Source organism: Populus alba, chromosome 14 (genome assembly GCF_005239225.2).
Source record: "Populus alba chromosome 14, ASM523922v2, whole genome shotgun sequence".
Lineage (NCBI taxonomy): Eukaryota > Viridiplantae > Streptophyta > Magnoliopsida > Malpighiales > Salicaceae > Populus > Populus alba.
In genome coordinates, this window is record NC_133297.1 from 12430500 (window position 1) to 12458066 (window position 27567).

Sequence of the window (27567 nt, forward strand, 5' to 3'; positions counted from 1 at the left end):
AATGTGTTAAAAACTCTATTGTCCATCTAGTAACCACCACCACTTGCCACAATTCTCAACAAATTAAAGAACATTACACACAAACTATTTATCTGGCTTGTCTAATTTTGCATGAAAGTCTCTCCGTGCAGTTTTATGTATTTGGTAGAGATTTGTATTAATGACGATGATGTTTCAAAATTTAGAATGCTAAAAAACAAGGGTTTCTTTTAGTTTTTTTTTTTTATAGAGGATGATAACGGTTTCATATTAATATTTTATTTTTTAAAGTTTGAGAAGTTGGTGATGAAAAATTCAGCATCTGCAAAATAATTATTTTTAATAAAATTTAAGGATTTTTTAATGATAAAAACAATGATTTTTAATAAATGATCCAAGAACAAGAATTTTTGTGTTTTAGTTACACATGATAAATACTTCGCAAAAATAAGAGAATGAACAAAAAATAAAAAAAAATGAACTTTTTACTTTAGTGGTTTAAGGGTATATATAGCTTTCGAATTTTATCATGTTACTTAATGGAAATGTTAGAACATCCTCTTCTTTTGATAGAAATAATGAAAGATAAATACATTTTATATAACATTAGTAAGTAATGAATATCTATTACACAATATTAACAAGGGGTTGATACCCCTTATATAATATTAATTATTGGTGAAAATATGGTAGGTTTTTAAAAGATTTTTATACAACTATATGTATAGGGAGACATCATTATTGTGATTCAACATATAACTTAAAAAGATTATCAACTTAAAAATATATTTAGATCTAGAAAGATTCTAAATTTAGGGCAATAGCCTATCAGACTTGTATGTAATTGAGTTTAGAACAATGCTGAATCCATGGGTTTAGTATATTGTAATTCATGAGTTTAGTATCTCGTAAGAACCATAGAAATGCCCGTCAATGATCACAATTCATTGTTTTCACGGTTGACATGGTATTGTTAGAGTAGAGCGGATTAGCCTGGATGGTAGGCACCATCTTTCCTGTAGCTAGGCCACCATACTCAACCTCTCTTCCTTTCCGTGAGGGCTATTCGCTCAAAATTTGAACTAGTTCAGGAAAAATAGAAAAAGAAACATTTGTCCCCGAGATTTTAATGTTATCTGTTCAAACCACCTAGCTACTTCAAGCACCAGAGGTTAATAAAACGCCGCCTGATTAGCAGACAGGCCTGTGCTTATCTCAGCCTCAGCTCATCCCGAATCATGAACCGAGCGAAACTTGATGGACCCTTTGCCGACACTTTATCATCATGGTGCCCTCATACTAAAGCACCGGGATTCTGCCACGTGTAAAAACAAAGAAACACATCAGCCATGAGCCCCAACCCAGTGCCAGCCAGCCAGCCAGCCAGCTTGGACCCTTCATAAAAGCGCGGTGGTCTCACGTCGTTAAGATGACCGTTTTCTTTTACGGGGAGTTGCGATTTAGGAAAGCAATGTCTAGTTCTCCTGTTTGGTCGGCAGGATTTGGTTTTACCCTTACAAATGGCGGGAGAATGTAGCGGGTAAATTTGCCTTTTTTTTTTTTTTTGATATTTTATCAAATTGGTGATGGGAGACTCTCCAGGTTTTGTCCTGATAAAATTACAGTTTAAGCAATCAATTCAGTCATTGATACATGTTACCAATTATTTTCTACCTGTTAGCGTGATTTAGGCTCTGTGTGTTTGGTTTTTATATACACAGTCATTGATTTATTTTCTATTTGATTTAGGGCCACATCCCTCAATGCTATTTATTTGTTTGTATTAAAGAATGGATGGATTCTTTTTTAAAAAATAAAATACAAATATCATATTGTTTGTGTTTGTTTATTTTGTTTTGTCACCTCTCAGCTCTTAAACTTGCGATACCTAAATTTATATACTAGTGCCATTCATTTTGAGCTCCAACAAAAAATTATTAGCAAAATGATTAAACAAATATGTTAACTTAATCTACTATTCATATGAATAATAAATTGAACTAAGCCAAGAAATTAGCATAGAAATACCTAATTGACCTAGCTAGATGAGTATTAACCTAGTTACATGATCTAATCCGGTCCAAACTCAGCAAGACCAAGAAGTTAATTTGACTAAATCCGGCTGTCCAAACAGTTTTATATCGACCTAGTTGACTTGATTTAAACCCGTCTGAACTCTACTAAGTCAACTATGAGATTTCATAAAAAAACTTAAAGAACGGCAACGCTTCGTTTTTTGAATAACCGAACTAATCCACAATTCCTTTCCTTCAATCCCGTGAATCAAATCCTAATCCCTTCTTCCTTGACAACTCTTCTTCCTCGGCTCCTCCTCCTTCACAACCACTTTCTTCCTCCTCAAACTCAAGGTTGCAGGCTCGTCTTTGGAGGCATTAATTAAGCAGGAAGCTCGCGGCAGCACTTATTTGGTGTTGTGGTTGGATCGAAATCGCGAAGGAGAAAATGCATGCTTATCTAGAGAAGGATATGTGACCTAGAGATAAATTGGCTTCAAAATCTTTCCAGCTACAGGCACTTTGGAACTTTTGCTTATCTAGAGAAAGATGTAACGAGGCAGGCGATCCCCATTTTCCAAGGAATTCCTTGCTGAGCTTCAAACAAGAGCTAACAAGTACTCTCACGCACTTGTCCAGAATTTGCAACAGATGCAATCAAGAAAGATTCAAAGCAAAACAGATGGTAAGTTGCAGCTACAAGCAACAATGAATACGCTGCCATGACCTGGACATGCTTAAAACTTCCAATGGATGTCCACTCACTTGAGAATGTAGAGCAAATAAATCACTTGCACATACTGTATAAGCAGAAGCCAGAGTTGTATATGTGCTCAGAGCAAGATGGTGCACAGAATGCAACCTAAAATTCAACGGTGATTTTCCTTCTCTGACCTCTGAATGCTCATCGAGGAGGCCAGTGATTAACAGGTCCCCAAGCTTCTCGCAGCAAGATTCAGGATCACTAACAGCAAGTCTCTGGAACTTAAGCTCGAGGAGGGCAGTTTTGAAGCAGAAATTTCCTATACGTGAGAATTAAGGGTTAATGCATGTTTGTAACAATATGCAGAACCAGTCAAACGGGTCAAATGACCCACGAGACAAGATCAGGTCGACCGTGCGGACTTGGTCACCCAAGAGTTAGGATCAGAAAAAAGAAATGACATGAAGTGAAAAAGAAATGCAGCAGAACAGGCTGCAGCAAAGTCTGTGTATGCCACTCCACAGTCATCTCCTCACCATTATTAAATCCTCCTCGCACTCCTACCAACCACTCTTGGTCCACTTCCATTACAAACCAATTCTTAATAAAAACTAATCCTCAGCAAATAAACTAATTCTTAACAGAACAGATTCTCCCATCAAAATTACAAAACAGATGCAAATCATTAGCAAAATTTCCAAAGTTAAAACAATGTCATCGCAATTTGACATGATCACCACATTCAGGAACCTAACCTAAACAATTTCTGTCACTATTTCTACGTTCACGAATTTCTAACATGGAGAGATTAAAAAGGGAAAAAAAGGAGAAGGGAGTGATGGGATGGGGAAGGTGATCAGCTGTAAGGAATCCAAACACACTAGCTTCATATTGTATATTTTGGAGCTGCGAGCCAAATAACATAAATGAGCAAGAGAGTGAGAACAATTCGACTGCAGTTTCATGATCTGTAGATATATTATGGAAATAAAATAAAATGGATACAAACAAGCCGGGCGTTGCTATTGCTTGACATTCAGTGAATTTTCAATGCGTTGGATGAGCTGATCTTTAGTCAAAGCACCCTCCTGCAAAAATCAGAACCAAGATCGCTATAAAACCCAAACCAGCAAACAGTTAACAGTAAGTGGCCATAGAACAAGAAGCATTAGAACTAGTAAAACTGAAAACATCGTACATTATAAAGTTGAGGGAGGTGAACCCCTCTCCTCTAATGGACGCAGGCATTGTAGTCAAAATGCAAATCTTTATCCTCTCTTTGATTCTTGTTGTGCAGTTAACTTGTAAGGAAAATATCACAATTGACTTAATAATTCAAAACCAAGTTATGAAACAGACGCATGTTCCTAGGCACAGGAGAGTAAAGGTCCTGACTTGATTGTCAGACAAAAAAGATTTATGCATTTCAGTAGCATCCATGCAGAAAAAAAATGTTTCCAAAATCTAGGATAAACCTAAACAATTTGAAAACGTTCACTGCAGTTTTCTATTTGGAAAACACCACGCTTGAACATAAAATCCATTTTCACTAGTTCAAAAATAAAATAAAAATAAAATCCATTTGTCCCCTCTGCGGAAAATATTTAATGGCCCTAATTCAACAACTGAATAGGTCTCGGGACATAAAGCTACTTTAACTTGAGAACAAACAAAAACTAATTCAACTTACAAAACGATCATAAGGCTTTCCATCCTTGAATATGATAAAAGTAGGCAAGGCCTCTATTCTGTATTTATCAGCAATGCTAGGATATTTCTCAGTGTCGATTTTCACCACCTGGACCGTGTCTTCCAGGACAGCACTGACTTCATTTAGAATTGGAGCCATAAATTGACAGGGACCACACCTGCACACCACAAGTTAGCTTCACTTCTATAAACTGAGATTCCAAGTCATTCCAAAACGGTAAACATCTGCTAATCTTAAAAGATCCTTATCTATCACCAAGCTACTCAGTAGCCTAAAATTCACAACCTTATCAATCAGAAGGTTAATCCCAGCTAACAATACATGCAAGAAAATTTCTCCTAAGACTAGCTTATTAACTCCACTTATATGATTCTATATGCATAAATAAAATGGTGGATCCGCAAAGTATCAGTTTTGGAGTTTAGATAACTACACAGAACCTTCACTTATGACATCATTTTCCAATAATGTTAGGGGATAATACAACGAGAAATCTAGAAAGAAGAGAAAATAAAGAAAATTACCAGGTTGCATAAAAGTCTACCAAAACAGGTTTGTCAGACTTTTCTAGCAACTCATCTAAGGTGGAAAAAGTTTGCTTCTTTGCTGCAACCTGCAATTATCATTTGAAAAAAAATAAATCATTACATTAGGAATAAATAGGAGTTTCGACTTGATAGCTCAGCCACACAGCAAAAGCATCACATAAAGCCAGTGTCAGCAATTCAATCAAAGTCAGAATGACTGTTCTTGTCCATTGCTTACTTTATAACAAACACAATTAAATAGTAAAAAATACAGACAAATATTGGGGAGAACCAAAATATAAAAAAGGATTGAATCTCGTGGTTGTTAATGAAACCTACAGCCATAGCATAATCACATGCATCTGAGCAATGACAGTTACCCCATAATGAACATGCATCAAATATCTTACCAGTTTCTCTCAAACATCCGAGCTCTAAAAAATTTGCATATGAGGTACTCTATCACCCACAATATGTTTAACTCAAAATGACCCACGTTAGTCTCTGTTTAAAAAATCATGGTTAAAGGATAACAGGAATGACAGTTAAACCATTGGAGATAGCAACTAAAACAGAGATAGTTATCATTGTTACAATCATCAGGAGATAACTAACCATTAGAGAATTTCATAACAATGACTACCAAAACTATCAGTAACAATAGAAACTGAGAACAAAGATGTCAAAGGTAGAAGGAAAGTCCTAAATGTCAAGTCATTTCTTCTCGCAATTAATTCAGTTCCACATCAGGGAAATAAACAACTAAACAGGACACAATTTCAGCCACCATAGCAACATCATCCAAATCTCATTCATTCTGTTTTTTCACAAAAGGTAAATATTTAAGGATAATTTCTGAACTTACAAGAAATCAAAGGGCCAAATTCTATCTCTTTAAATCGACCTAACCCAACAAGCAAACTTGAAGTGAGGGATTTTCTCAAAAAAATGACAAGAAGGATGCTAGTATCAGCCAGCCATTCGGATGTAGCTAGTTCAAACATATTCCGTACCATGTGAATATGTTATTCACAAAACCAGTCAAGAGTAACGTATAATCACATCTGAACATGGACATGGGCACTGTAATTTCTGACTCGCCACATCTCCTATCAACAGTAATTTTGCTTATCCTCTCCTTAGAATGAGGCACTTTCGCCTCATAACCTACTAATACATCTGTATTTATCTATCTATCATTCCTTGTGAGATTACACTTAGGCAAACAAATATCTTTGTATTATAGGGGAAATTTCACAGTGTTACGTTAGAATAAGTACTTCTGTGGGAAATCAGGTTACCAAGCAGCAACAGTAAACATTGTACAAGTGGAAAGGAAAGTAAAGCAAGATAAACACTCACCTAAGTGGAGAACAAAGATGATGACTTGCCCTCCAAACATACAAGAAGAATGGTTGGGAATTTTTTAATAAAAGACGTGAAGAAAGTAAAGGAAAAAGAAGCTATGGTTGGGATAAATTTTTTGTGGAGAAAAATCTTCTGGAAAACTTGAGTTTCCTGAACATGCTAGAATGTAATGGCTAAAATGATTTTGAGTTTGCTTGGACGTGTGTGGCTAGAATAATTTGCATGCCTATTGATGATGAACTACATTTAAATCTTGATTTTTGAATTGTGGAGGGTGTTGCATTTGAAATTTGAAGGGGAACATACATGCTCTTCCCACTGATCATTTGAGTGAAGCTCAACGGTGCTTTTTTCATGTAAGCGTCCATTTCTTCCACTTTGTCATTTTATCTGTCTTCTTCATTTCTCATATATGTATTTTTTTTTTTCATGCCTTCCAAATGCATGCCACATCTGTAAATAGGTGGGAAGTTGAGAAAGAGAATATACATAAGCATGTATCCCTTACTAAGAAGGAACAAGGAACTTGAGGAGTCTAGAAAGGTTTGTGTAGAACTACAAAGCCGGCTTCGTGAATTGGAATTATCATACCACGCAACAGTAAATGATAGAGATACTAATTTCCCTCAAGTAATGGCAATGTGTGAAGAAATGATAGGGGTTAGAGAATAACTTGCATATATTAAAAAGGAAGGCCATGGAAGACCAGACTACATTGACTAACCTCGGGCTGCACTTACTTTTGTTCATCAACAACTATCCAAAGTTATGGGAGATTGGGAGTAACCCCAAGGAGTTTTGTGCCTTTTATATCATGACAATGTAGATGACGTGCTGTTGCTTCTGATAGGAAATGTCCACTTTGACAACAGTGTTAAGAGGAACACCATGGACCTCTCACGTGCATTTTATACTAGTGTTGTTCCTGGCTATGATGGGATTTTTCCTAATCATGCTGAAGTCTCAGCCTGCAGGGAATACCTTCCACGTGGAGGAAATTAGCTTCTAGCTTCTCTTGCTTGTATCTAGTTTCATTGATGTTGTTGTTTTCTTCCCATTGCATGTGGTTGTGGTGCTTGTATTCCATTTTGTAAAATACTCAACATCTACCAAAATGAATTGTCTTTTTCCAGGGTCCTTGGAGAATGGTCACAATACATTCATTCCCCATTGAGAGAGACCATGGCGATGCAGTTGCAGTCATCTCTGCTGACGGCTAACTGGGTGCTAGGCTCAAGCAGACCCTTGAAAAGTGGTGGTTAAAATTTTACACATGATGTTGATGTCCTAAATTACTAATTCAAAATTGCTTCTAACATTTTGGATGTGCTTCCTACGATCAGATAGGACATTGTAGTCCGGGTTCACCTTTATGACTACAAAATCTATAAGGAGATGTGTATTTAACACAATTTGACATAATGGTGAATATATGGAGATCTTGTTTAGGCAACCTGCACAGGAATGTTCATCGTGATGACATGACTTCCTCTTTGGAATGATAGGAGTGTGGTATCTAATTTCTTCTACTTCATTTTGTTCAGTTTCTTATGAGAAATGGGGCTGCCTATGCACAGGGCATGCTATTGAAAAGCCGGAGACATATTTTGTGGATGAACGGGGAGAGAGTCAAGAGTTGTTGTTGGGTAGCTAAAACAGCTTCTATGAGTGCTATCATTCACTGACCAAGTTGTTGGAGGTTAATTGGAGTTGATAAGGATAATAAGGTCTGCAACTCTTTATGTTTCCATGTTATCCACCATGAAAGATCTCAAATCAGGTACCAATGAAGGATGAAAAATGTTTGGATAGAAAATGAACAAGGGCTTAGTTCAATTCTCACAAACAACGACACTAATGAAATCGAGAAAAACTGCTATGAATCTCCAAGTTTTTTCATGGCTGATAATGAACTGGGTTGCACTTGTGGATTGGTGTTACTTGTAAAACAAACTCTTTAATGCTTAAGTCAGTTTTTAATTTGATTATTTGAGCAATAAGCAGGTAAAAGATTCTAAAAAATAAACGGGATGTTTTTGCTGTGTGTTGTGGAGAAATCAATCTCCTGATCTGTTGGTTTCGATTGAAGTCTTATATAAACTTATTCCATGCTTACTTTTTCCAAGGTGGAGAACAGGCATAAGGGCAACAACGTTATTCATAGCTCACCCTACAAGGGTGCCTACGCTGATGAACGGTTGAAGATTTTTATCTTGTGAAATAAAAGAGTTTCATTGGCTGTGAAAAAGGTAACATAATTAGCCGAGTTGTTATTCAATAAAGGTGTTGGTTTGAGGATATTTTTATTGGATCTTGGACATATTTTATAAAAATCATAGGATTGTGTCCAAGTAAAGGGAGAAAAAAATTACGAAGTGAGAGAAAGACCAAGCTGGGCTCAGGCGACCTGAATTGTTTTGCCTAGGCTAGCCCCTGGCTCGATTGGGACAAGCCAAGAGCAAGCCGAAGGGCACACCTAACTGGCCCTTGTCAACCTAGGGCGAGTTCCATGCTTACCTTAGGAAAAATAAGCATGAAACAAGTTTTTATAAGACTTCAGTTGAAACCAATATCTCTCCACGACACATAACAAAAACATCTCTTTCATTTTCATGAATCTTTTACCTGCTCATCGGTTGAATAATCGAATCCAAAAACTAACTTAAGCATCATAGAGTTTATTTTATAGCAGCACCAATACACGAGTGCAACCGGTCCATTATCAGCCGTGAAAAAACCCAGAGATTTATTGAAGTTTTTCTCAACTACATCACACACTCTACACAATTTTAGCTATTATGATAACAGCATTTCATTTCTAACTATTGAGCCACTCAGACCTAACAACTTCCAAGTTTCAACCAACATTAGTAGTTTTTTTTTTTTTTTTTAATAGCAAATAAAACAGACCAGTCAGTATAGCAGTCCCAAATATAGAACAATAAATCTCACCAATTCCAAGAAAATACGTTAAAAAAATTGCAGAGTTGAGTGAAAAATAGTTACCAGTGGCAAAATTGGGGGTCGGGAAGGAGAGGTAATCCATCTCTTTCGAAACTGGAGTCGATGAAGCTGTACTGGAAACTGAAGAGAAGAAAATGAAGATAGTTTGGAGGAGTAATTAGAAGTGGAGTTGGGAGAATTCAAAGAAGGAATCGTTGATGCCGAGAGAGAAGAAATCTCCATTTTTTTTAATATAGTAATCGGAGGGGAAAAATATCTGCTCGGTAAAAGGCAGACGTTCTATTTTTGTCCGGCCTGCCTTTGCTGAGAGACGGAGATCAGAGGCTTACAGAATCATCTATGCATGCTTTCGAAAGGGAATTATATCGTATTCTTGATACAGGATAGTTTCAAGGTTCGGTGGATTCTGATTCGTTGGATAGTGGGGATGTTTGGTTCGAATGGTTTATTGGGTCCCATCTTTTGGGGAGAAGCCACCTGATTTTATAAGACTGTTTGCAGAAAATGGAGAAGTGAGAGCACGGGAGAACTGTCCTTTTACTCCTGTTCCAGCGGTGTTTGGGGCTCAACTGTGTTTGTTTTTTATTTAGAAAAAATATAAAAATAATATTTTCTTTTAAATTTATTTTAAATATAATATATCAAAACAATTTAAAAATAAAAAAATAATTAAAAATTAAAATTTTATAAAAACACTATTTCTAATTTTCTATCCTAAAAACACCCCATGCCACATTTGCCAATGGCCAATTTTCTTGTCGGTGCAAGAAATTTCTTAAATATAAACGGTTTCAATGTTAAATCGCCTAAAGGCTAAAAGGAGAAAGTGCATGAAATTGAGTAAATTATAAATAAGTTTCTTAGTTTTATAAAATAAATTAAATGACCTCTCTAATTTCAAAAACTAATTAATTAATCCCTAATCCTTAAGCATTTGACATACTGTCAAATTTACACATGATACCTAAAATAATCTTTAAAGAAAAGGAGAGGGAGGGAGGGAAATTAGTTTTTGTTTTTGATTGAAATTAAAGAAATCAATTAATTCATTTTTCTAAAACCACATGGACTATCTTATAATCTACTAGCAGGAAGCTTTTACACTACCACCACCTTTTGTTTTTGATTGATTGAGTGTTGACCGGCTAGGGAAAAGTTCTGGTAATCCAGGCAGCCCACGGCTACTTTAATTGAATCATATATGAATTAATTTACAAATTCAGGAAAATAAAATAACATAAATATAAAAATCATATGGATTTAATATTACACACCACTTAATCCGTTTATCAAATGCATGGACCAGCGATGTTTGAAGTATTGGGATTTCTCCCAAAACAATTACACTTGTTATGGTGTGTAACAAGAAATGCTCAACTCTTGAAATCTCATCATCATAAAAAGCAAGCATCCGATGGGAAATGGAACACAGTTCTGAGCCATGAGAAAGATCTATGAAGCCTAATACAATGTTCTATCTAAATTTCAACAGCCTACCACCTTCATTCTTGTATGGACGTGTAAGAACCTGCTGCTTTCATCATCTCTTCTGGGGATTGTTTTCTTGACACAATTACATGAATTCCCAAAAACTATCCCTGTTAAATAGTCAGTTCTGAGACAAAAGCAACAAAAAAAAAAATGTTGATACAGACGTGGAATTACACTGTTGAAGCCTTCATAACCGTGAGAGTAAAAGGTGTCAGAAAAATCAACCGTCGCTTGTCCAAGTGAAAGCTAGAAGGACAATTGTTAGTGCTAAGAAAATGGTCGCACAAGAAAACAACCACAAATACCTGCTGTGGCCTTCGTTCTGGCTCTCTTGAGTGCGCAACTCAACCTCCTTGAGAAGCTCCCTCACTTCGTCCATGTCTGAATCTTTTGCAGCTTGGATTAATCTACCTTGAATTCTCTCAAGTTTTGCGAGTCTTCTACTTTTCATTGAATCCTTGGCTGGCCAGATAAAACCAGTCATCTTCCAGAGAAGGATCCCAACATAAATGGCCACAATGCAGTCTACCGTGTAATGGTGGCGTTCCCGAATTTCTCTCTGGGCACTGTGCATTACAAGCAGCCATATGAAAGCGGAGCTAAAGCCTCCATATGCTTCCTACCACCATATGCCAAAAAAATTGAGTTTAAACTTCACAGCAATGGTCATTAGAGGATGAGACAACACAGTTTCAAAGTTTATTAGTACAAGATTACCGTCCAAGCAATAGCTGTCAGCACAGCTACGAGCATGTGGCCACTGTATAGGAGGTCATTGCAGCCACCTCCAGCTTTCTTCAGAAGACTAAACCATGAAGCTCCTTCTGCAGGAGTGGGTCGTAAGAAATTTACAAGGAAGTTCATGGAACCCCAATCTGGATGGTAATCACCATGGTATTCCCCAGTATCAGCTGGAAAATGAAAAGAATAGAAAACGTGAACATAAATTTCCATTCAAAAGTTTACATCTACCATAATTTAAGATAGATTCGCAATGAAGAAAACAGCACAGCTCATACAGCAACCACACTGAGCTTCACCATGTTTCTCAGTTATGAAATCCATCTGGTAGAAAACAGGCCTACCTTTCTCTACACTAAAAATAAGGAAGACCATCTAAAGAGATAAAATTAATCAGATTGACCATCAAAACTTTCAATGCTTCTTATTAGGGAACTACTATAACCCATTTGTTTACTGCCAGTGGAAGACAAAAACAATTGAACATCTCATTCTGTTAAAAGTAGATAGAAATGAATCCCTTTGGACATTTGAAAGAAAATATTTGATTGTTATGAGCTAAAGTGAATTGAAGAATATGAACAATGCGATTCACCTACCCAGTGAACCAAGTAGCAGGTTCAAATAGAAGTGTAACATAGAGTGTATTTTTTCCAACTAGATCCATAAAAGCTTACAAGCTTCATGTGGGCAATGCAAAAGGCACCATGGAAATGCTTTCTAGAGACTGCAGCTCTGATAAAAAAATCGAAACACGGTATTAATGACAGCAAACAAATACTGCAATTCAAGCTCAACACAGAACATACCATAAGCTATATCCTGATTTATTATCTGACGAATAGCATCAGCATCTGAAGCATAAGGAACATAATATTTTTGCGCCCAGTGGTGAGGATATGCAGGGACTCTAAACCGAGCTGCAGCACACCAAGGCCGGGCTGATGGTAGAATTGTAGATACAAAAGTTATAGCCCGAAGAAGACGACCAATTGCCATAGTGAACATGTATCTTGCACCAAGACCGAGACCAGGAGCTTCTACGGAGTCAAATAGCACAGAGAAAGCCAGCATCATAAACAACATCAGAAAATGGTGAAGTCCGATAATACGAGCTCTTAGAATCTCAACTAACGATCCAGGAAGCTTTTCATTCAGTGAAAGGAGTAACCACTGGCCAGTGTCAGGTAGAGGAGGTGTTTCACTGCTCAACATTAACAAGCCAATCATGAATCCAATACATTTATGGCTATCTTTTAAAAACTAAATAGTTGAGGAGATGAAAGCTATAGTTTTGGCAGGAAACTGGCAGGATAAATCACAACTTCAACAAATACAAGTCATGCCAAATTAAATCATCATTTAATGGACCAGGAACTTCATTTTGAAATTAGTAAACTATTAAATAACATCCACTTTGTAAGACATCCAGCATTCTAATTCTTCAGGGTCCACAGAATTTTTCCTGAGGGAATAATAAATCTAACCATACTCCCAAGTAATGAGTCAGCAAAGGTTAAATTGAGGTTGTAATGGATCTTAATATTGAAGCAGAGGCCTCAAACATTTACATCCAGCAGTTTAAATTTAGATTTTGCTCTTCATTGAGAATGCAATACGTAATGGATTAAGTGCCAGGATGCAAAAAATCTTGAAAACCTTCCGTAGCTTATCAACTAGCACAACTAAATGCACATGTCAATTTCAAGGTTTTTAACACCTACAGATGTACTAATTTTCTTTCTTAACCCTTATCAAAATTTCAATTTATGGGACTGGTAAGGTTCTCAAATAAATCATTGACATTTTCTATAATCTAAAAATAGAAACGCTAACATCTAATAGTAAATACGGCAATCTTGGCAATTGCAATACCTAAAGACCTAAATGCAGAGTGAGTGTCAACCATTTTGCAAAAGCTCAAAAACAGGCAGCTATCATTTAGAGCAAAAAACTGGACAAAATCGCCAGAGTTCATTCTGATTCCTACACTAAAGCAATTACCATTCACCCGGGCCGTTGGCTGATCAGATTAGAAAGCAAAAACAAAAACATCCCAACCCAGAGCACCTGAATCAAAATTTAGATCCTCTCACCAATCAGAATCTACTAAAGTGGCAACCTTTGTTAATATAGATTCAGTTCAGTAACTTCATTAATTAGATCATTTGATATTCAAAGTCAAACCCAGATCAGATCCAGTGCTAATTCAATATCTTTCCAAATCAGTAACTTAACAGTTAACATAATGCAGAAGAAACCATACCAAAAAAAGAAGAGAAACAAAATCCAAGCTAGTTTCAAAGATCATTACTACTGAAAATAAAAAACACAGCATAAAAACAGAAAAGCAACAATGCAATTACCTGTGCCAATCGAGGCCAAGAACAGCAGTGACAAAGCGCACAGAGAGAGCTTCTAAGAGAAAACAAGCGAGCATAAACAGCATAGAAGCAACAAAGGGAATGGCAGCTCTAAACTCAGACGACCAGTGCTTGTAGAAAGGGACACGAGAGATGGCGATGAGGGCGAGTATTGACCATAGTGCTGGCTGGAGACGCTCGTGCCACGCTGGGGACAGGTGGCGCAAATAGTCCACCGCCACATAAGAAATTGCCGCCAATCCTAAACCGCAGGTGATTTTAGGCGGTGAGAACCCCCACCTCATGGTGGCAGTGGTGATGGTGGTGACAACTGTAGAAAAAAAAAAAGCGAGTATGGTGTAAGAAAAGTCGGAGATTCGAGGTCTTCTCAGAGATAGGATTTTTTACTGCGAGCTGCTTACTGTGCTCGTAAAAATAAGGTAATTATGCTTTTTTAATAGTGATATTGATTATTTTTTAAAATGTTTTTTTTATATATAAATATATTAAAATAATATTTTTAAAAATTTATTATTAATATCAGGAAGTAAAACAATATAAAAAAATTAAATAAAGATTAATTTAAAATACAAAAATAATCCTTTTCTCTTTACGTGACGATGATACCATAAAACAAGCAATGTGCATGTTGGGTAAATTTCTTAAAGTTAGAACAACAATTTTAACTGGGAAAATTATGTTCTTGATAAGATAAAAGAATTCAATATTGGCAAAATCTTCAATATTTTTCAAGGTAAATGAGTGAAGGGTTATCTATCTTCTCTCATTGGCAAAATTATGTTCTTGATAAGATAAAAGAATTCAATTAATTAGATGGCACCCACTGCTCGTTAAAATCTTCTAGCTTGTAGATTTCTATTTTGTTCTGGGTGAAATGAACTAGATAAGGGAAATTATGTTAAATCAAAGCATCATCAATGGCGTGAACAATTTCTTGGCTTCAAGCCAAGAGTTGAGATGGAATTAAATTCATCTTGGGTAAGATGCTTTCTGCGGTGATATATCTTCATAAAATGCAACTGGGCAGTTTTATTCTAGACAGCTGTCATTTTTTTTATAATGGATCATAGGAGACATATGAACTCTTCCATTCGATTGCAAGAAAAGACAAGCCATGCAATTCCAAGGTAAGATTCTAAAATCTTCCCAAGTTTATTTCAAATTAATTGTAGTTCCTGCTTGCCATAAGTTTCATTATATAAATACCTGCCTTGAGAATCATAAAGTTCACACACACACCATCTTAGAGAGAGAGAGAGAGAGTTATACACATTAAGGAGAAGTGAAAAGGAGAAGAAAAAAATGAAAGGATTCCATTGCTGTCTGCTTCCCATTTTGGCCCTCGTGGGCTCGCTGGAAAACCTCAATCTCGTATGCAGTGCTGCTGACCCTACAGATGGTTTCACTCCGGTGCCATTAACAGAAGCAAATTTTGAGTTGCTGAAACCATGTAATAAACTGCTAAATGATGAAGATGGAGTACGCAGTCAGTCAAAGAACCATCTCAACCTAATAGTTGAAACCGTTAGGTGAGGTTTCAGAATATGATTTATATTATTCTCTAACGCCCCCTCAAGTGAAACTTGCACAGTCCCACATTACCTTGTGTTTAATTTTTATCAAATAAATAGGGATTGTGAGATTCGAACTCGTGACCGCTTGGTCATCAAGACTCTGATACCATGTCAAAAAACCATCTCAACCTAATAGCTCAAGCTGTTATGTAAGGTCCCAGAATATGATTTAATTCTCTTACAAACATCATATGTGTGTCTATGATACTGACAAGCCTCATGACCCCAATAGTCGCACCCAACCAAGAACTGAAGTTCACATGAAAGTAACCAGGCCCCCTTCATCTTCTCCTTTTTATCTACGCAAAATTAGACACAGTTACATTACCAAGTGTCTCGTTGGTTAATTTATCTTGTTTTTGCAGGTTCTTGACTATACATCAGGAGCATCGCAATTTGAAACATCGGGTGTGACAGTAGCGCAGTTACACGGTGCAGCTGAGGCCTGAGGACGCAAGCACTTTGATTCTGCGGGTATATGATGGCAATTTGAGATATTACAGCGGGGATTTAGTGGCTACTGGTCTTGATGACAGGTGGTTCAGGCTAAACATAATCCACGATGTGGATGGAGATTGGGCGACTGTAGACGTTGATGGCGAGCAAAAGTATTCCACCAAGGATCGAGGGCCAGGTGACCTCCATTTCAAATGCGGAGTTTATGCTGCTCCTCGTGATATTACCTATTACATGGAATCAAGGTGGAGAGACATCAAAATATATAAGAAGTGATAGTGTATCATATATATGATTATTACTTAAATACGTGCAGCTTAATTAAGCTTACTATGGCAAGAAAAATATTATAAGTTGATTATAGAGATAGAGATTGATTATAGGCAACTCCACGTAAAATTAAAAGTTGTAACTCTTAAATAATGAAAAGTGTATGTTTAATTAATTAAATTTAGGATTTGTTTTTCAAGAAGTTATTAATTTGAGTTTTATAAATTTTAAGATTTTTGAAAGTTTATACAGGTTTTTAATTTTAGATTCGTGGAATTAATTGAGGTATACACAAACTGACTCAGACATTTATGTTAATATAAAAACAAAAAAACTGTAATTTTTAAAATTATAAAAATATTTAACAGATTAAATTTTAAATTTATTTTTTAATAATTATAAATTCAAGTTTTTTGAAGAGTTAAGAATTATAAAAAATTTATATATTTATTAATTTTAGAGTTGATGATAGGCCGGTAATATATAAATAATAATAATAATAATAAAGCTGTAACTCTTGGAAACCATCAAATCAATAGTAGATTTCTATTTTGTCTGGGTTGAGGACTAGATTAGTTACAAGAGCCGCATATCATTAACTAGGAAAACGAGTAAGATAGATGCGGTAACGAAGTAATCAAATTTGTGTGTTTTAAATAATTTTTTATATTAAAATATATGTTAATAATATTTTTTATTTTTTAAAAAAAATTATTTTTAATATTAATTCGTCAAAATAATTTAAAAATATTAAAAACATATTAATTTAAAATTAATAAAAAAATAAAAAGAATTAATTTTTTTTAAAATATCTTTAAAATAAAAAATTAACAGACCGTTTGGCTTGCTGTGCCCGTACGAAATGAAATGAGGAGCCCAGAAGAGAGACAGCTGCTTCCAACCTGACTGACTGACTGACTGCATGAGTAATGATGGTAAGGTGAAATTAAGGAGACGTGACATTATACACTAATCATAGATATAAAGCAACCACCCAAAAAATGCCACTGAACGTGCCTGTGGAGGTAATGATAATTTAAAAAAAAAAAAAAAATATATATATATATATATATATATGTATATATATATAATATTTTCCCTTCAATAAAATGCACCTGCCTCACTGATGATTTGCTGGGCAGCTCATCTTCGAGGAGAAAGTTTTTTCATTTTCGGCGTTAGTTCAAAAAAACTATTCAATTGCAAGAAAAGACATTCACACAGGTACAATGTTCAATTCTTAGTTACCAAATTTATTACAAAAAAAACAGTGCTCTTGCTTGTTTCATGACTTGTAAATATTTGTGTCCTGAGTGGTAAAAGAATAATATATTTTATATTTAATAACTTAATGTTTTTAATTACATTAATTATTTAATATAATATTATAGGTGTACAAATCTCATTACCTATATTTTCATTAATAAAATTAATGATTAAATAATTATGAGTTTAAATTTCATATAATTATTTCACAAATAAGTGTTTTTATCGAAAATTAAAAAGAAAATCAATCTTATCCTCTCCTGCTTCTCCTTTTAGCCATTGAAATACTTGTTTTCTGAATTATATAAGAACCTTATTAAATAATTATAAATTTAAATCTTATCATTTTATTTGATAATGTATTATATAATTATTCTTGAATTAAAATGGTTATAAGATAATTAGCATTATATAATACTACTGAGACATGGTTCATTGTCCAACTGTTTTTCCTTCGTTAATTTGTAGGGCCTCGGGCCCTCGACACTTCATCAGGAGTTTGGCAATTTTAAGGCTATGGTTTTGGGACAGGTACAACAGTGGAGACTTGGTGGCTACTGATCTTTATGACAGGCGGTTCAGGCGGAATATAACCCATTATATGGATGAAGGGTGACTCTGTTCATTGATGATGAAGAAAAATACTCAACCTATGATCAAGGGCCAGGCGAAATTATCCAGTTCAATACCACTATTAACGCAAGGCCTTGCCTTTGCTTTCAAACACAGGAAAACAAAAAGTAAACTGGTTTGAGTTGTGTCACTCCCTGACTTTCATATTACTATTACAAATGTAAAGAGACGACGATCAAAATAAATGTAAGAAAAAGCTAATACTGTTTCAAAATGGGGAAAAAAAAATATGACCTGATACTGCCTTCTACTATCCCTCAATACTATACCAGCTAAGAATGGAATGAATGGAATGTCAAAACAAATCATAAGATATCTAAGATCAAAAGAAAATGAAAACCAAAAAAGCATATCTACACAACACGAAAAGACACCAGGAGAAGCTTATGGGCAAGGTAGGCAGCACCACTTTTCAATTTGAATAAAGAGCCATTGCAGGGGGTTTGGCTGGTCATTGTCCTCTGATGATGAAGAAGGCAAGGGTAGCTCGGGGGGTAAATGCCGGTGAAATGCATCAACTGCAGCTGCAACGCCATCTTCATTTTCTATCAACTTAGCCAGCTCCATAGCTCGAGATTTAACCTGGCCATGTTAAAAGTCCCATTAGGAATGGAAAAGACATCCTTATAAAAGTAGTGCATGGGAAGATTGACCCTGGAACTTCCCATTTCATGTTGCATTTTGGTGTTAAGCTAACATGATGGTTGATATGCAAACATAGTAGAAGAAGAATTCAAAAATGGTTAATCATGTAAAATTATGCTCAAATTAGAGCCTAAATTCAGCTAAGTTTCCATAAATATTTTGTCTTCTTGAGGGCATTAAATCGTTCTGTAACTTCAAAACACCTTTGATGTGGATTTTTATAACAGTCAGTAGGCGCCACCCGGTTCAGAGAAAATTAGATGGGCGCAAGCCACAACAAAAAAAAATTGTAGTTTCCAAATATATTTTGCATCATTAAGAATCTATTTTCTTACTTGAAAACATAATTTGAGAATTATTATGAAAATAGAGTGGATGGGTCTATGACTTCTCTGTTTATAATTCTTTTTTGCCGGTTCATGTTTTTTTCCAGAAAATATAAGTGCATCTTCCATACTTATGTTCAATAAAACATCAAAATTTCACTTGTATTTGTTTTGATCTGTATTTAACTCTCTCAAAGAATAAAGAGAAAATCTGAAGTTCCTTGCAAACTCCAGACGGGTGCGAGGAAGTTTATGCAGCAGAAACACTGTTGCAGCTTAATTGATAGAGTCCTATATCTTAAAAGATGACTGAAATGATCAGCTTATAAGAAATCTATTCAAGAAAGGAACTAGCAAGATTTTCTGATCTAAAAAATTTACTATTGCAACCACAAACAAACACTAATGAGACAATAAAATCATATCAGTGAAATCTAACATATTTGTGATATTCAACGAAATGACTTCAATGAATTGGGAGGCCATGCACAACATATTGCTTACCTCAGGCTCTAGCATGAACCTTATTGCATCTGAAAGGTTCTCAGCACTGAGCTTAGCTATCGGTATTGGTACAGGCCCCAGCCCTTTTTGATGCACTCGATCACCCCAGAAGAACTGGTCACCAAAGAATGGCACTATAGTTGTCGGGCACTGTAATTTACATTTTTGAAGGAGACAAGGTCAGCATGTAAAAAGTGAACTTGGTTCTAATAGACAATTGAGTTGCATAACTTGAATAGGTTACAAACTCTCTTAATGCCATTTCCAAGCATGAATTTGGATTCATTCACATGATAATCTTCAGGACAGAATAATCTTAATGAAACTGATTTATTTAGATGAGACATTCTCAAATGAATTCAAGAGAATATTAAGCTATCTAAAAGGAGCATTTACCCCAGCTCTTAGCCCAGCAGCCGTGGTTCCAGCACCACCATGATGAACCTGCATATTGTTGTAAAAAGCTTCCAATCAATCATCCAGTTACAAAAGTAACCAACATACTCGAGTAACACAACATTCTACTGGAGGTGTGTATTGCTAATAGCAAGCCATTTCTGGCATTCATCCATGTCAATAAATCTAGGCAACAGCAGAGATCCCAGTATTGTTTATGATTGTCTAATAGGGTGGGTAAAAGGAGAAGGAGAAGGAGAAGGCAAAGGCCATACTGGCCAACTGCGCAAAGGTTTACTTTGCAACATAATCACAATCTTATAATATCACTCACCACGGCAGCACATTGAGGAAACAACCAATCATGAGGGCAATCCTTCAAAAGGAAGACGCTGTCAGGTACTTCCATGACTGCAAGAACCGTTTCCATCAGAAGAGAAACCATACATATTTCACAATTTAGCATATGTGGTTTCATTTAAAAATCAAAAGCTATGCAATGGAAAGAAATTTCAAACTATTATAATGACCAATGACAAATCAGCAACAATACATGAGGAATTCAACAATGTATCATCAAACATGTTATGGCGGTTTATGGATGAGATAGAAGAAAAATGTATTAATAAAAGAAAAAAGGGAACAGGAAAGCAAAATTCAAGCTCAGAAGGCAGTCAGATCCCGCTAAATATCAGCCAGGGAAGTAATAACATATGGACATTAGTACATTTATTTGGTATCTAGGAAAGTGCCACACTCTAGTTGAGTAGATATCTGTACAGCTAAATAAAGCATATTCATTTAGAAGCTTCAGTTATGCCACTGCGAAGCATTTCTTTCAACTATTGTTGAAGAAATTGCAAAATCGCTCACCAGAACCAGGTAAAATGACAGAAAAGAATGATAGAGATTCACCAGTCAACAAAGCCCTATGTAAACAGATATTAATTTCCACACTGACACAACTCAGAACTCTACTATGATGTGACTTTCTGAACAGTGATCGAAATCTGTAAGCAGGCATAGGAAAAGAAAGGAAAATGCTTACAATTTCCAAGATCTCCCCAACCTCGATCAACTATTCCTCTTTGTCCAGTATCTTTCAAAGCCTCCAATATTATGTCCATCGTATTCTTGGGATCTTCAAGAGGCTTCACAAGCAGCAAATAATTGTTTCAATTATAGCCTCTAAAAATAAATAAATGAAGAAAACAAGATTATATTGGCCAGCTATATGAATTTAAAATAAAATGGAAAGAAGACAGAAGGGTTGATAGACATTTAATTTTCAGGTATACGGAAAAAACAGAGAAAAATAGTATGCCATAACAGCACAACCCCATTGATGCATACTTACAACTATTGCAAAATTTATTTACAGACATAAATCTTCATTGGAGTTTAGACAATGCAAAAATGCAATATTCCAATAAAAGTACAGAGAACAATATACCCAAAGTACTAACAATATGTCATAAGAGAATAGGAATTTAGCAGAGGACTCAGCTGTAATTGAGAAGATTTGGTCCAAAATATCAAAGAGCTAATTTTACTCAAGTTAATTAATTCATCCTTCATTGCTTCAAACATATAATAGACCAATCTAAAAAATCAGGCAGTACAGAGATTTTTTTTCTCAAAGTGGCCTTTTCAGAGAAGCGCAATTTTAAAAGTGAACTTTGTGATCCCACGAGTTACTATGTCCATATATCATCGGTTATTTTGCCACTAACACTGAGAAATCATAGGAAAATAATTTAAATTACAACCAAGCTCCAACATATACAATCCCCAAATCTTCCTGCCCTCATTCATTCATCAATAGTAAAGGCTGTTCTGGTTCACAATCTAGCATACACCCAAGAGATTCACAGTAAAAATCATAGTATGCATGTATCAAAAGGACAACTACTATATAAAACCTAGAGAAAAAAATGTTGCAATGCGAGGGGCATCAACCAACAAACAGAACAAACAAACAAAAAATCCATGAAAATGCAACTGTAACAGCTTAAGGGAAATCACCGTACCATGCTCCCAAATCCAATATATATGGGTTCCTTTCCTTTCTGAATCCATTGCATGAACTCTTCTTTAGGTTCATATTTTGATCCAAGGTTCAAGAAAGAATAACCAACAACATCTACTAAGGGTCCCCAGTCTGCAGATTAGTTAACAAAGTTGATTATACGTATGAAGCACAAACATTTGAACTCAACTATTTAAAAAGATTATAACAAGATTGTACAAAAACACAAAGAAAACACCCTAAATGTCACTAAAGGAACCACCAGGGGGGGGATCAAAGTTGATAAAGAGTTCCAAATAGCATTAGTGGTTGAGAGAAAACAAAAAGATTGGTCTGGCTAGCTCTCCCTCCTAGAGGAAAAAAACGGTAGTATTGATAAGTACAAGAAAACGTAATGAACAAAATAGTGATTATCTGATTAAACTGGCTCTCTGCAGATTTCCAGCTTTTTAGTACTCAACCTAGAATAAATTATGAGCTTGTGGCTCTTTTAACCATGTAAATAACTAAGCTGTTCTTCGGCAATAGAAACATGAAAAGTGTTTAGAGAAGGAATAACCTCAAAAGTATTTTCATCATAGTTCGGTAAGTAAAAAACCAATCCTAGGTGCATGCCAGTAATTCAAAATAGAAACATTTTTCTATGAACCTTGCTGCTGAATAAGTTTTTGACATCCAATAATTTCTTTTTACCATATTCAACAGTTGCCTCTTCCAAAAAAAAGGGAGGGGGTGGATTTTGTTTGAGAAATAGAGGAATATAATAGCACTGTAACAAAGAGTTACCGATTAAAGGTACTATAAGGAAGACAGCAACATAGACATCCGAGCTTGAGAATGATTAACAACAGTATAACTAATGGAAATCTTACCACTTGGCTTTGGCACAAGATGGGGGCTCCACATATAACCTGTTGGCAGATGAGATATTGATCCATTGTACATACTTAAGTAGGCAATCGGTGGAAGCTTCAACTTTCTTTTCCTGAATTCATTAATATATCCTCTTATTCCCCACCATATCAGTAAATCCACAACTATGTATGAAAGCTGGATCCATGCAAACAGTTTGTGGTGAAATTAGTCCAATGATTCACAGGTAAAAAGAAATCATAGTGAGATGTGGCAACAAGAAAGAACATACCCAATAACCAGCACTTTGAGGTACACGTGCTAAAGGATGAGGAAATTCATATGTTGGCCTGCCTATTGAAGATGGAAGTGAGAAGAGAAGACAGAGCCTCGAGTAAAAAACTAACAGATAAACAAACAAACAAAAAATAAAGTATCATTCACTAAATATAACATGGTTTAAAATTCAATAACCTTCTCCTCTAATTTCCATTTCAATTAATACCAGTCTCTAAACCTTCTTTTTCCTGTTTTATTAATCATGACCAAAATACTAGGACTTGTATAAGCTTGAAACTTTCAGTATCCCCTGCCCCCTTGCAGACACCATTGATTTGCAGGATCCATCTAATTCTTCTTAACTCAGAAATCCATGTTCACTTATGAAGAATGCATGAAAAAATTCCAGGTCACATATGTGTGCATCAAAATAACTAGCACAAAACTCAAGCACTCATGTGAACTACCTTGGGTTAAACTAGTGTTAAAAAAGCATGTCCATTAAATTTGAAAACAAGTAAAAAAAACTGCTGTCCTCAAAGCTTTTGTTCTCTAGGAAACATAAGAAAAACCATAATTTTCCATAGCAAGTAACAAAGGATTTATATCAAAACAAATGCTATTAAAATTGATGATTCAAGTGTTGCTAGTAATGTTAGTGTCAGATTTACAAGCAAGTGATCACTTGATACTCACGTCCAAGGCATTGTGAAGAAAATGTGAATCGGTACACCGAGAGCTTCAGCAACATGTGCATGTCCTGCAACATAGGGGCAAGTTAGAGTTTGATGTATGCCATTATGTCTTTATTATACGACAGTGACTCTGATGTGGAAATTTCAAATTCTGTTTGTTCACCATATGCTGGAGGGTTGGCAATAATTGCCTGGGCTTTGAAAGGCACACCAGTTTCCATATCTGGTTCTGTGCATGCTGCAAGAAGAGACTCAATAATGGCCTTCAGTTGTTTCCTCTGTATGGATATTTCTCCAGGCGCGGATGGGATTAAACCTTTGTTTCTGGCCATATCTGAAATTAAGTCCTCACATTAGCATAACACAAACAAATCGAGGAAAACAGCAAAATTGGAATAAAAATTTTGACCATGTAGGACAGTAAAAACAGGCCAAGTATCTAAGGGGAGTTTTAAGGACACCATATCTTAAGTTACAGCAAATAGAAAATTGTATGGTTTTAATAGCTTCAAAAGAATAGGGAGTTCTTACATCCTGCCAACACCCGAGGATCACCGCCCAAAGGATAGAAATCTACACCGGCCGATCTTACAAAGTCGCTGAAGTTAGCATGAGTGGCTAGCCTAACACGATGACCAAATTCCTGCTAGAAAAAAAATTGGATCATTATTTTTGCCGCAAATCAGTTTATAAAACATGTAATGATAGAATAGAGATTAGGGAACACTTGACACTGACATTGGGGTTTTACCGGTGAACCATAGGCAAAATTGCCATTGATTTTTGCAAATAACAAGGACATAATACAAAATACATGACTCTTTCTTAACTAAAAAGGAAAAAAGAAGAAAAAAAACATGAATAATATAATAAATGGAATACATATGCAGGACATACAAGAGGTTGGAACTGGGATATAGAGCATAAATGTCATTGCAAAAACAGCACAGCAAGTAAGCAGTAAATTACTATGAACATGCCTGAAGTCTTTTTGCAATGGCTAGAAAGGGCTGTACATCTCCTCTTGTTCCAACCACAAGCATGGCAACTTTCAATCTTGGGATTGATTTATTGCAACCAGAAATGCTTTCATTGACATAAAAGGATGCCCCTTCAACTGAGTGAAGCTCTAACAACTCCGAAGCAACAGGAGCATTTTCATCTATATCAACTTCAACTGTTCCATCGTTTTGGATCTTGACTAGCTCTATGATTAGTTTCTTCTGAAAAGTATAAAAAGATTCATAAACAATAGAAAGCAATAATACTCAATCATGAAAAAGTTAGTGGTTGAGAGCAAGGTGAATGAAATAAACATCTCACTTGATAACTGATCATCAGATTGCCACAATAAACTAGCAATAAATGTCATATAGCGAATAAAACTTTCATATCAGAAACCTTGTTAATGGGGGAAAGTGAGGCAGGCTATCAGATACTCCAGCAGTCATGGATGTTGGTTTATGAGTATCGTAACACAAATAATATGTCATTTGAGTTAAAATAAAACATGGAAATTCTCGAAAGAGATAAGAAATCAGAGGGGAGCATATTCTAGGTGGAGATGCAGCATGAGGTGGAAATCATATACAATCAGACAAGAGTATATGTATAATGCACAGAAAGCATTTCTGGCCTTTTTGCATAGGTTCCAAACAATACATATGATCATGCATGAAGAAACTTGCAGTTAGACCCATGTATTAGATCATGCTAATTACCTTTTCACGCTCTGACAGTCTGTCCAACCTTAGCTCATGCCTTAAAGCCCTGTTCTCCGTCATGGATCTATGGAATGTAATATTATCATCATCATTAAACAGCGGGTGTCTACGAGTTTCAACAGGTGTGGTGATGCTGCGATTCATGCCTTCAAGATCAGATGCTTTGACATCAGAAAACATTTCAAATAAACTCTATAACAATACAAACAGGAAAACAATCCTAACCATGTAGTATTAAATGTATGATAAATTTTAGAACAGAAAATCGGTATTCAGTTTCCAATATGCAAATTATGAAAGGAGAGCACATAAATACTTCGTGCAACGAGTTTTTCAAAAACAGAACCGGATTAGGATTATTGATTTCTCAAGTATAGAAAAATAAACAAGATGAAGACTCTTAGGAATGAATTCAGCACGTGCAGTGAAGTTTCATTCAGATAATGTTGTGTAAAGCAAAAGAAATGATGACTTGTTAGGCTGCCAAGTAACTAGATACTAACCTTTTCGAGGTGAAGGAGAGAAATTCAATTCTTTTGATTTGAAAATCTCTAGAGTTGATGACTGCTTCCCTGACTTTGTCTTCTGCTTCTCTGCTTCCTGAAGAGGACCCGCTTCAGACTGTTCCTCTGAGGACGCATAATCAACTGTTACCGATTCATCACCACCACTGATCTGATCAATACTCCTTTTCAGCTTATAGTTGCTTTCAAGTCCTTCCTCTTCTGAATTTTTTAATGGATGATCAAATGCATTGCTACCCATTTCATCTAATTAGCAGCCTCAACCACTGAACCTCACTTGATCAGCAACTCCAACAATCTCTTATTTCAGTTTCCAACCAGCCACGCAGTCTCAAAATGCGAAAGAACAGAACCAGCAAGTAAATCTTCACTCGACCCAACTCCACAGCAGTAAAAACCTTAAAGCAATTTTTCGGGTTTCCAACTCTAAAACCCGCTATTATAAAACCAAACTCATCAAGTCGATCTTACAATACCCCCAAATCTTAAACCCTTCACCAGCAGTTCCCACGAAGCAAACCCTCGCTTCTGCTCAAGAATTTGGGCTTAAAACACCCACAAATAATCAAATATAAACCCTTCAACAACAACTCCAAGTCACCCAACCACGCAGACCACTCCGAAACTACAGCTAACCACCCTACCAGGAAGCACAGTCAACAATAACCAGAAGTCCAATAGCCTTCAAGCACATGACACAATTTTTAAATTCTAACTACAAACAGAAACTAAATGTGATCAAGGAAGAAAGACAAGGTGGGTATGCCCCCAAAGTCCAAAGACAGGCTAGTATTTAGGCTTCTAGAGCAAGAAAACAAACAGACTACCACAACAACCAGTCAATTGGAAAAACAAAGAACGTTAAGTAAGGCGGTTGTGGGGGGGTTTAAAACTTTAAAGCGCTATAAAAGGCAAGAATTAAGCTCAATAGAATTCACCTTTAACACAAGATATGGAGATTCAAATATTTAAAAGAAAAAAAACCTGAAAGACACAACCCTACAGAAACATGAATTATACATTTCCAAGACTATAACTTTTCTATCTACGCATAGAAGATGAGGGCTGTTTTTATACTCATTGATAGTTCAACGACCACGTACTTCACCAGTCACGACGATCACTTGATTAAAGGGGGAAAAAACACAGATAAAAATATTGGGCTTTTTTTTTCTGAAAGATGGAGAGCTCGAGATTTTTTAGACTAAGCGGCAAGTTAAGGAGATGGACATCAGGACGGTCGGTTGATTATATGTGAGCAAGTCTACTTTAATTCACTGTGTCCGAGAGTGAGGACAAGGACACCTAGTGAGGAGGTACTCTTTTCGAAGGTGGACCGTTGAAAATGTCGTGACCGGTGGTAATAAAATGGATCGATTTTTTTTAGATGGATCGATTTTGACGAACGAGAAAAAAAGGTTAAATTTGGATTTTAAAACAAAAGGAAAATAGAAAGAGGTGAAATAAAAATATAAACATTAAATTATATATAAAATAACAACATTTTCTGC

The 27567-nt window shown here is 35.8% G+C and overlaps 3 protein-coding genes and 1 pseudogene across 4 annotated transcripts; 1 reads left to right on the forward strand and 3 right to left on the reverse strand.

Annotated features, from left to right (window-relative positions):
- Window positions 1-3357: 3357 nt before the first annotated feature.
- LOC118053310 (thioredoxin Y1, chloroplastic) lies at window positions 3358-9703 on the reverse strand. Its single transcript, XM_035064890.2, has 4 exons — window positions 9310-9703; window positions 4933-5021; window positions 4388-4565; window positions 3358-3785 (listed from the first exon to the last, which is right to left on the reverse strand). The coding sequence occupies exons 1-4, from the start codon at window positions 9487-9489 to the stop codon at window positions 3720-3722; spliced, it is 513 nt and encodes a 170-aa protein (XP_034920781.1). The 5' UTR covers window positions 9490-9703; the 3' UTR covers window positions 3358-3719.
- An 806-nt stretch (window positions 9704-10509) lies between these two features.
- On the reverse strand, window positions 10510-14275 carry LOC118052489 (protein PHLOEM UNLOADING MODULATOR). Of its 2 annotated transcripts, XM_073404250.1 has the most exons (5): window positions 13866-14275; window positions 12309-12703; window positions 11476-11669; window positions 11064-11377; window positions 10510-10882 (listed from the first exon to the last, which is right to left on the reverse strand). In XM_073404250.1, the coding sequence occupies exons 1-5, from the start codon at window positions 14165-14167 to the stop codon at window positions 10753-10755; spliced, it is 1335 nt and encodes a 444-aa protein (XP_073260351.1). In that variant the 5' UTR covers window positions 14168-14275; the 3' UTR covers window positions 10510-10752. The 2 variants fall into 2 exon arrangements, with proteins under 2 accessions (XP_073260351.1, XP_034919691.1); XM_035063800.2 differs by having other exon boundaries at window positions 10510-11377; window positions 13866-14273.
- A 910-nt stretch (window positions 14276-15185) lies between these two features.
- Window positions 15186-16189, forward strand: LOC118051692 (citrate-binding protein-like; annotated as a pseudogene).
- A 1921-nt stretch (window positions 16190-18110) lies between these two features.
- On the reverse strand, window positions 18111-27277 carry LOC118051663 (sterol 3-beta-glucosyltransferase UGT80B1). The gene is made up of 14 exons (XM_035062734.2): window positions 26036-27277; window positions 25530-25678; window positions 24789-25031; window positions 24340-24451; window positions 23972-24142; window positions 23810-23873; window positions 23127-23184; window positions 22855-23032; window positions 21984-22114; window positions 21002-21104; window positions 20288-20364; window positions 19954-20001; window positions 19558-19707; window positions 18111-18664 (listed from the first exon to the last, which is right to left on the reverse strand). Exons 1-14 carry the CDS (start codon window positions 26295-26297, stop codon window positions 18467-18469), a joined length of 1944 nt encoding a protein of 647 aa, XP_034918625.1. The 5' UTR covers window positions 26298-27277; the 3' UTR covers window positions 18111-18466.
- Window positions 27278-27567: the final 290 nt, after the last annotated feature.

Bases quoted from the DNA above. Each gene is read 5' to 3' on its own strand.
- LOC118052489 (XM_073404250.1), bottom strand. From the start codon at position 14,167: ATGAGGTGGGGGTTCTCACCGCCTAAAATCACCTGCGGTTTAGGATTG. The intron at 12,704-13,865 runs GTAATTGCATTG...AATGTTGAGCAG, and splicing joins CTTGGCCTCGATTGGCACAG to TGAAACACCTCCTCTACCTG. The intron at 11,378-11,475 runs GTAATCTTGTAC...ATATGGTGGTAG, and splicing joins TGACAGCTATTGCTTGGACG to GAAGCATATGGAGGCTTTAG.
- LOC118053310 (XM_035064890.2), bottom strand. From the start codon at position 9,489: ATGGAGATTTCTTCTCTCTCGGCATCAACGATTCCTTCTTTGAATTCT. The intron at 5,022-9,309 runs GTAACTATTTTT...TGATAATTGCAG, and splicing joins GACCCCCAATTTTGCCACTG to GTTGCAGCAAAGAAGCAAAC. The intron at 3,786-4,387 runs GTAAGTTGAATT...TGATTTTTGCAG, and splicing joins GAAAGCCTTATGATCGTTTT to GAGGGTGCTTTGACTAAAGA.
- LOC118051663 (XM_035062734.2), bottom strand. From the start codon at position 26,297: ATGGGTAGCAATGCATTTGATCATCCATTAAAAAATTCAGAAGAGGAA. The intron at 23,185-23,809 runs GTGAGTATCAAG...TTCAATAGGCAG, and splicing joins TTCTTCACAATGCCTTGGAC to GCCAACATATGAATTTCCTC. The intron at 20,365-21,001 runs GTAAGCATTTTC...CGGTTCTTGCAG, and splicing joins TTGGGGAGATCTTGGAAATT to TCATGGAAGTACCTGACAGC.